At 37.8% G+C, this 9,964-nt stretch overlaps 1 protein-coding gene across 1 annotated transcript in view; it reads right to left on the reverse strand.

Annotated features, from left to right (window-relative positions):
- Window positions 1–8,357, reverse strand: part of LOC306847872 (voltage-dependent R-type calcium channel subunit alpha-1E-like) — a gene marked incomplete at both ends in the record, with an annotated part of 108,314 nt that extends 99,957 nt beyond the window's left edge. The window contains one exon of the mRNA XM_079382090.1: window positions 7,882–8,357. Within this exon, the coding sequence (XP_079238216.1) occupies window positions 7,882–8,357 (476 nt within the window). The remainder of the gene's footprint in view (window positions 1–7,881) is intronic.
- Between the last annotated feature and the right edge of the window lie 1,607 nt (window positions 8,358–9,964).

The following is a 9,964-nucleotide window of genomic DNA, read 5'->3' on the forward strand; positions in this document are numbered from 1 at the left end:
GAGATCCACTTTCCGGCAGAGTTTACAGTAGCTCTAACCCTAATCAAACACACCTGAGCATGCTAATCAATGTCTTCAGGATCATTAGAAAATCACAGGTAGGTGAGTTTGATCAGGATTGGAGCTAAACTGCAGGAAAGTGGATCTCGCGAGCCATATTTGAGTATCACTGTTTTGAACAATAGGGTATATCAAAATACATGTAAAAATCGAAAGAAATAAATTTTCCTGAATTCAGCTTACATGGCCTATATAAAACATGTTTCAAAACTTATAAACAGAAAAGTCACTTTGACTTGCTGCACCTGGTATCATGACAATAAACATCAATCATTTCCAGTATTCCTGATACATCGACTACACTGATCACATTCAAAGTCTTATCATGCACCACTTTCGTATTGTTGTAGACATCTGAGACACAAAATCTAAATGTCTGCACAAGCTATCTGCCGCATTTCTGCTCTTGGCCAGAGCACAGACTGATGGTGAATGATGGAGACAGCAGAGAGCCACGGGCCATTCCATTCGACAAGTCACAATCACAGGTCCACGCAAGAGAACACCACCTGTTTTCCACCTGGATGAACAACCCCGACTCCTGTTGGAGGATCACACAGGCTACGGGCAATGCAGAGTCAATGTATGTGTGTGTGTGTGTGTGTGTGTGTGTGTTTATGAATCTTTGTGAGTGTGCGTATATCATAAATGCCTCTAAGCGTATCTATGTGTTTTCATTAATGATTGTGACTGCATCTGGGTCACCAAATGTCCAACAACAGTAAAAGTAAAACCTACAGACATTAGGAAAATTACTTACTAAATAATATCTTCAAGAAAATTTAAAAATGCAAAATTAACGCATATATCGCACAGCCCTATCTTCAATTATATCCAGTGATCAAGCATATACGCTGCGTTCTGATACGCCTGCATGAAAGGCCTAGGTAAAGTGTGTTCAAAGCTGCCTATGTTTCACAGAATGAGGGTCAAAGTCGGTTCGAGTGAGAGGTTTAATTAGATCTTGAAAGGAGGCAATGGGGACGAGTGGCTCGAGGATCCGCTCCAGCCACTTTTCAAGAGTTTTGATTTTGGCGCTATCAGCAGCGAGGTTGAGGTGCCTCTTTAAATACAGTGAAGTCCGATGGGAGATGAAAACATTGTGTCACTCTTGACTGCACCGGTGACATTGTCTACCGCCACGCGCTGGATTATCCTGACATTGCTTAATCACGCAACCCAGGCGAGCATCAACAAACCATTAGGCATCTGTAGAGACATTGGCGATAATAGCCCAGCGCAAGACATATTGCGAAGCGCAATTGTCTCTGCATGTGTGTGAAATGAACACATGATGTTGTGCGCTTGTGACAGCAATTTTTTTTTTCCCGGGCTTTGTCTTTTTCCTGTCTGCTACTCAACAACTGAACAGAGACTCCCGCGCAGTCATATAGTACATTCACACATACACAACAGAGTCATGCAACATTTAATCAAGTCAATCAACAGTTTTAGTACATTTAAATGTCTGTCTGAACAATTTGGACCAAATATAAGAAAGAAAAATGGGTTACGCTCACAGATTCGATGTTATGTGCTTCCCATTTCTCCTATTAAATACTTTGCATTAGTGTGTAATTAAAAGGAAAGACCATAAATCCAACTAGGGCTTAATATTTTCACCTCACTCACAGACTCACTGATGAAAACTGCCCGTTTTGTAAACCACTGGAAAATGTGCTTTTCAACATCTTAATATTAAGAGCTGAGACTGCTGAAAAGAACAAAATTAGCATGTGTCCTTCCAGTGTCTGGCGGGGGGGGAAAAAAAAACCTTTTCCTGTATAAAGGAAAGATATTTGCTGACATGAAAAGCACATGCCCTTTTACGTATGCGCTGAAGTGAAGTGAAGTGACATACTGCCAAGTATGGTGACCCATACTCGGAATTCGTGCTCTGCATTTACCCCCTTTCAACGTGCACACACACAGCAGTGAACACACACACACACCGTGAACACACACCCGGAGCAGTGGGCAGCCATTTATGCTGCGGCGCCCGGGGAGCAGTTGGGGATTCGGTGCCTTGCTCAAGGGCACCTAAGTCGTGGTATTGAGGGTGGAGAGAGCGCTGGACATTCACTCCCCCCACCTACAATCCCTGCCGGCCCGAGACTCGAACCCGCAACCTTTGGATTACGAGTCCGACTCTCTAACCATTAGCCCACGACTTCCAAGGAAGTCAAAGGAGGACAAAAGCTTATGTTTTTGTCCTCCTATGAGCTGTGACTCATATCCTTCGGATGAGACGTTAAACCGAGGTCCTGACTCTCTGTGGTCATTAAAAATCCCAGGATGTCCTTCGAAAAAGAGTAGGGGTGTAACCCCGGCATCCTGGCCAAATTTCCCCATTGGCCTCTGACCATCATGGCCTCCTAATCATCCCCATACACTGATTGGCTGCATCACTCTGTCTCCTCTCCACCAATAAGCTGGTGTGTGATGGGCGTTCTGGGGCAATATGGCTGCTGTCGCATCATCCAGGTGGATGCTGCACATTGGTGGTGGATGAGGAGATTCCCCCCTTCTATGTAAAGCGCTTTGAGTACCCAGAAAAGCGCTATATAAATGTAACAAATTATTATTATATGTAACCTTACTGTAGTTACTGTAGTAATCTTGATGGGCGATGGGTGAACACACTGAACATAATATAGACAAGAAAACACGTACCTTATCTGTATCATGCATAAGATTTCCCATAAAAAAGGCACATTTTGACATATTATGGCCATAATTTGGACTCATTCTTTTTATTAATACTTTATAACACATAATTAGAATATCAATAACGTGATCAAATGTATGAAATAACAAGAATGAAAATGCAACTGTAGAAATTATGCTGTGAATATGTTATATGTAAGCTTAAGTTTGCATATGTGACCCTGGACCACAAAACCAGTCATAAGTGTCAATTTTTCAAAATTGAGATTTATACATCATCTGAAAGCTGAATAGATAATCTTTCCATTGATGTATGGTTTGTTAGCTAGGACAATATTTGGTATTGTCCTATTTGGTATTTGGTATTCAAGAACTATTTGAAAATCTGAGGCTGCAAAAAAAAATCTAAATATTGAGAAAATCGCCTTTAAAGTTGTCTAAATTAAGTTCTTAGCAATGCGTATTACTGATTAAAAATTAAGTTTTGTAAAGATTATCAGCAGCAGTCTCTCCTACAAGCTGAATTTTAAGTCAAGTCTAGGTCACAATTTATAGCCCCAACCAGCCCACAATGAATGGATCATTCATTTTCTTCTCTCCCTCAAAGCAAACGCACCGCTGAAAAGTCTTCATTATCCAGCAGGGCTAGATGGCTGAGAAACACTGTACTTGTGAACAGCTTCAGGTAACGTTGCTGCATTAGTAGAAAAAAAGCCTTATAGTACAATTCTAGCCATATTGTGTAAAAGAAAAACAAAACTTACCTAATTGTTATTTGTTTTGCACTTCTTGGCCACCATACCATTCACATAATTATGTGTATACAGTCTTGACTACAAAAAAAAAAAAAGAAACAACACTGAACATTTCCCACCATTATATATATTAGGGACAACATGCCCCGAGCTTTAGAGACAGAATGTACAGTGCTTTTCCGTCAGGTTAACAGATTACTTTGCCATTATTAGATCAAATTAGGCTAGGTACATGTTTACCTAACCTAAATAAGGACATATCATATACAAAGTATGGGTCGCCTAAATAAACCCATGTACTCTGTCTCACAGGAACAGTACATTAGCACTTCATTCATTTACACAAATCAAACACTGGAATAGCTTTTTATACTACATTAATGTTTCATCTTAACTCAACCATCTTATCTAATACAACCCAAATTCCAGAAATGTTGGGATGTTTTTTAAATTTGAATGAAATGAAATTGCTACAGGTCTCAAAATAGTTGGGACGGGTGCATGTTTACCATGGTGTAGCATCTCCTCTTCTCCTCTACTCAGTTTGAAGACGCCTGGGCATCGAGGTTATGAGTTTCTGGAGTTTTGGTGTTGGAATTTGGTCCCATTCTTGCTGGTGTTCAGCTGCTGAAGAGTTCGTGGTCGTATTTTTTGTTTAATGATGCACCAAATGTTCTCTATGGGTGAAAGATCTGGACTGCAGGCAGGCCAATTCAGCACCCGGACTCTTCTACTACGAAGCCATGCTGTTGTAATAGCTGCAGTATGTGGTTTTGGATTGTGCTGCTGAATTACACAAGGATTCCCCGAAATAGACGTTGTCTGGAGGGGAGCATATGTTGCTCTAAAACCTTTATACAGTATACCTTTCAGCATTCATAGTGCCTTCCAAAACATGCAAGCTGCCCATACCGTATGCACTTATGCACCCCATACCATCAGAACCCGGAGGACACGGCATCCATGATTTCCACCAAGAATGTCAAATTTGGGCTCGTCTGACCATAGAACACTTTTCCACTTTGAAACAGTCCATTTTAAATGAGCCTTGGCCCACAGGATACAATGGGGCTTCTGGACCATGTTCACATATGGCTTCCTTTTTGCATGATAGAGCTTTAGTTGGCATCTGCAGATGGCACGGCGGATTGTGTTTACTGACAGTAGTTTCTGGAAGTATTCCTGAGCCCATTTAGTAATGTCAATGACAGAATCATGTCGATGAATGATGCAGAGTCGTCTGAGGGCCCAAAAAACACGGGCATCCAACAAGGTCTTCGGCCTTGTCCCTTATGCACAGAGATTTCTATAGTTTCTCGGAATCTTTTGATGATGTTATGCACTGCAGATGATGAGATTTGCAAAGCCTTTGCAATTTGACGTTCAGGAAAGTTGTTTTTAAAGTATTCCACAATCTTTTTACACACTCTTTCACAGATTGGAGAGCCTCTGCCCATCTTTAGAAAGACATCCCTTTTATAGCTAATCATGTTACAGACCTGATGTCAATTAACTTAATTAGATGCAAGATGTTCTCCCAGCTGAATCTTTTCAAAATGTCTTGCTTTTTCAGTCCTTTGTTGCCCTTTTTTGAGACCTGTAGCAGGCTTCAAATTTGAAATTAGCTTATATAGTTGATAAAAGTGTAAAATTTCTCAGTTTAAACATTTATGTCCTCTATGTTCGATTGTGAATACAAAATTGGCTAATTTTTTTATTATTATTATTTACTTAATAATTTTAAGGCAACGGGTTTCCTCATCATTGTAAAAAGTGATAAGTTGACTTAACTTAAAAAAATTGAGGAAACCCGTTGCTTTAAAATGATCAAGTAAATAATAATTAAAAAATTAAGTTAAGTGAATTGTCAAGTTCACTTAACTTATTTCTTTTTTAATTATTATTTACTTGATAATTTTAAGGCAACGGGTTTCCTCAATTTTTTTTAAGTTAAGTCAACTTATCACCTTTTACATTGTACATTTAGGTAAAAAAAAAAAAAAAAGGGAACAAACCAGTAGCTGATACAGTATGTGCTCAGCTCAGCGGGATCTAGTATATCTGGAGGCTGTGAGAGTGTGTGAGTGTGTCTCAGGGGTTTTAGGGTCATTATAGGCCCTCATACAGTGTTTAATGCCAAATGAGAGGTAATCATTTCAGTAGTGCAATGTCCTAGCACTACGGGACACAGTTCGCTCTTTCTCTTTCCACACTCTCTTTAGCCATTGACACTCATGCAAGTGCTGCAGCGGTGTTTTTTGTTTTGTTTGCTTTCTAAACAAGACATATATAATATTACTTCTTGCTTCAATATAGTATAATAAAAATAATCTGCAAAACAGAAAGAAAAAGAAAAAATCAGACATTATGTCAAAATGGTTGCTGACCCCTTATCCAGCACAATTATAAATCAAAAGCAAGCATTTTTACATAATACAGTTTGCTGAACTTGCTGAACAGATCAAAGTAAAACTATGTGGTCAGTGACTAATAATTTTTGGAAAATATGCTCAACATAAACGATTGCTGTCAACTGATATTCAAACATTTTTTTGATAAAAGCAGTTGAGTTAACACAATTTTATTCCTAAAAACACTTATTTTATGCCTCACTTATTTTTCACATATTTTAGATCATTTATTTATTTATTTATTCATTCATTCACTTACTTATATTTTACTGGTACCATGTTAAATCTAAACTTGTTCAAAACTATTCAGTATTTTGGTATATTAAAGTATATACAAGTATTTGTTTTATTTTTGCACCAGGGAGCAGTTCTGATTTCCCTCATATAAAGAGATTAATTATTAAAAAAAATACATTAATGAACATCTCAACCATGTAAACTAGGCTCAAAATGCAAAGACAAGCAAAAAATTATTTCCACTGTGTAATGACACCACAAATAATGTATGGATTATTATGAGATGAAAAATAGCCATTGCAAAGGTAACAGCAGTGTGCTTTTGTGCTTATATACAGTAGACCTTTCACTCAAATGACTGCACTGAAAATCTTGCTTGATGCAACACACCTATAATTTCCCAGTGTCATGACATGTACTATATAAGGCAGCGATAACATGTAAGCTCATAGCTTTTCTCCTGGTTTAACAACTGTCAATCCCACACCGGCATGCCCTAATGATGAAAAAGTGGACGTGGATGAAGACTAGCCCTCAAATGCACACAAAGCCAACTGTAGTATATACAAGCATCACCAGTGTCACACAATGTGAAATCCCATGCTTCCCACCATCTTCGCAACCTGAAGTATACAGAATCTAATCACCATGGAAACTGGTGATCAAGCGATATAGGTTTCAATAACTCATGTCAATATCTGGAAACAGGTTTGCAGATGAATTAAATATTGCTGACACATACAATACACACTTTAAAATTTGACACTTTAATAATTAATTTGATTAATTAGATTTTTTATTTATTTAAGTATTTGTGGAATTGCATTTACATTTAACATATCAAATTAACTATACAACATCAATATTGAAATAGTAATTACTCAACATTCACTATATTCACATTTACAGTAAAGTAATAATAAAAATGTGTATTATCAATTGACTGCCGGTAGATTATTGACACAACACAAGGGCGTCTTACATATGCCAATGCAGTTTCATTTAAAAATATAGTTAAATACATGCCAATGTATCAGCCTGGATGATATTTCAAACATAGGATGCCTATTCTGAGCACGTCATCACTTGTATTCAAATACTAGATATCAATAATTGAACAGATGTAAACTGTTTCCCTAAAATGCCAAAACCTATCTTAGTCATAGTTATCTTCAAGGAATTTTCTGAAAATGAAAAACAGACTCATCTTTTATTCACTCTCATGTTGTTTCAAACAAATAGAAGTTTCTTTCTTCCAAGGAGGACAAAAAAAGAAATTCTAGCAATTAACCGCTCTCTCTTTTCCATGCAATTACAATGAATGGAACTTTAAAACAACAACTTGTTTGTGAATCAGACATTGCTACTTCTCTCACGAATGCACTTTTAAGTGAAGAACATCTTACATTTCAGTCTGTCCATCTTACCAAACTATCATATGATTTCAGGAGGATTGGAACTTAGCGCACAAGTCATTCGGACTACTTTTATGATCATTTTATGGTGCCTTTTGAAGCTTGAAAGCTTTAGACCCCTTCATTGTAATGGCAGTGAACCAGAACATTATTAAAAATGTATTATTCATACTGGTTTGAATGACATGAATGTGAGTAAATGACGGAATTTTCATTTCTGGGTGAAGTATTCCTTTAAGTAGTCTGATCAGTAAAAATGTCAAAAAAGACATTTCTACAAAGTGTGTAAAGAGCTTATTAAATTGCATGCTGTGTGTGTGTGCATGTGCCACTTACTCCCATTCCTTGCGCCGGGCCTGTGGGGTACTCTGGATCTTGTGTGCCTGGTGTGCTTTAATGATGTCCCGTTGTTCAATGAGTCCCCCCCTGCGCCGTTTAATGATATTTGGGCTGACGGGCATGTTGGGGTCCAGACCCAACGCTGCCGCCCCCTCACACGACGCTCCGAGATCCAGGGAGGATGGCGCCAGACCCATGGGCCGGGCTTGGGGGACGTAGAGCGTGTCGAAAGTGGATGCATGGGACAGGAAGCTGTCAGCCAGGCTCTGGGGATCCAGAAGCGAACAGGAGTGGGATCCGTCCTCCAGGGTTCCCCGGTGCTTGAGCCAGCTCTCTGGGTCCTGAGGCTGGAGGAGGAAACATCGCGAAGGCGGGCTCCCGCTACACATGCCCTGACTGAAAGACGGGACTGCCAGGGCATTGCGGTCAGAGAGGGTCTGAGTGCTGACCGAACAAGTGCCCAATTCCAACATCCTGAGGCCAGACTCTCAGCATTGTTCTGTTTGAGGAGAAAATAGAGAGAGGAGACAATTATATTTAATCCATTTCAGAAATCAATTTTAATTTAAAAACAGCTAAAAATCAAGATGTAAACTGACATCAAATTTCTTATTTTAATTTGTCATTTTAACTTTTTTTTGGCCAAGCTGTAAAATATTTTATTTTGAAGAAATGGCTACAGGAGCCGGCAAAGAGCTGATATAATGCCAGGAGCATCAAGGAAAAGAGTTTTAGCATCTCTAGCTTATTCACTGTCAAATGTGACACTAATTAAATTACATATTCTCTCAAGTATCATTCATGAGGAGCCCTCATTGTTGTAGAAAGAATGCTGTCATTACAAGGCTTGTTTAATGCGTTGCCTCTAAAACAATTTTGGAACAGTGACAGCCTTAAAAAAAAATATTGACAGTGTTCTAGTAGAGTCACATCAACCTAATGAGGGAATCAGTTATGCTGTGTATAAACAAATTAAATCTTAATAAAAGCCCTGTTAAGCTCACAAATCATGCTAAAGAATGTTATTAAACAATTCATTCAAGAATGTCTATGTCCTCTCCATATTAGCTTCTCAAATGAATCTGACAAAACATATCTAGACTTCGTTTAACAACGCAACAGTGCCAAAATTCTCAGAGAAGTCTTCCTACAGTAAAAGCCAAGCAATATAGGCAGCAATTTAATGTCTGAAGACACATTCCTACTCTGTGAGAAATATATTAAGCATGCTGTTTACAAAATAATATGTATTTAACAGCAATAAGATTAAATAGCTGGCTTTTATATATTTACTGGAAAATATTTAATTTGATAAATATTTATTTATATTATTATGCCCAATATTAAAGTAACAGACATGAAGTATGCAGACACCTGAAAAGAAAATGGGCTATACAAACGCATCTTTTAATCATTTTCACAGTACTTTAAGGCAGTGGCCTAAAATCCACAGTAGAAGCAGGTTATTTAAAAAACAAGAAGTAAGCTATATAAAAAAGTATAAGAATAATAAAAAGTTGTCAAAAGAATAAAATAACTATTTTCATAATTCCCAGTCTTCAGAAGCAGAATGAAACATTAACAATATCTAATTCAATAAATGTACTAAATAACTGTATATATTAAATATCCTAAGTTCCTAAAAGGAATAGTTCATAAAATGAGAAAGTCCATCTCTTGTTGTCCTCGCACATAAAAAGCCACTAACATATTTATTTAGAACTGTTTTGTCAAGTAAACAGTGCTTGATTTGTGCATATTTCTCTCCTGATTCAGATGAAACAATTTTTTCCTGGAGAAAGCAATATATTGTGAATTCAACACCGGTAGCAACAATTTGATGTTAAAAATACCATGATGAATTTGTTTCTTACAAACACAAAGCTTTTCACTTCACAAGATGTTAATTGATGGGCTGGAGTCATATGGTTTATTTATGGATTATTGTGATGTTTTTATCAGCTGTTTGGACTCTCTTTCTGACGGCACCTATTCACTGCAGAGAATCCATTAGTGAGCAAGTGCTACAATGCTAAATTTCTCCAAATCCGTTCAGATTAACAAATAAACTCATCCACGT

Source organism: Barbus barbus (assembly GCF_936440315.1).
Source record: "Barbus barbus genome assembly, chromosome: 28".
Classification (NCBI taxonomy): domain Eukaryota; kingdom Metazoa; phylum Chordata; class Actinopteri; order Cypriniformes; family Cyprinidae; genus Barbus; species Barbus barbus.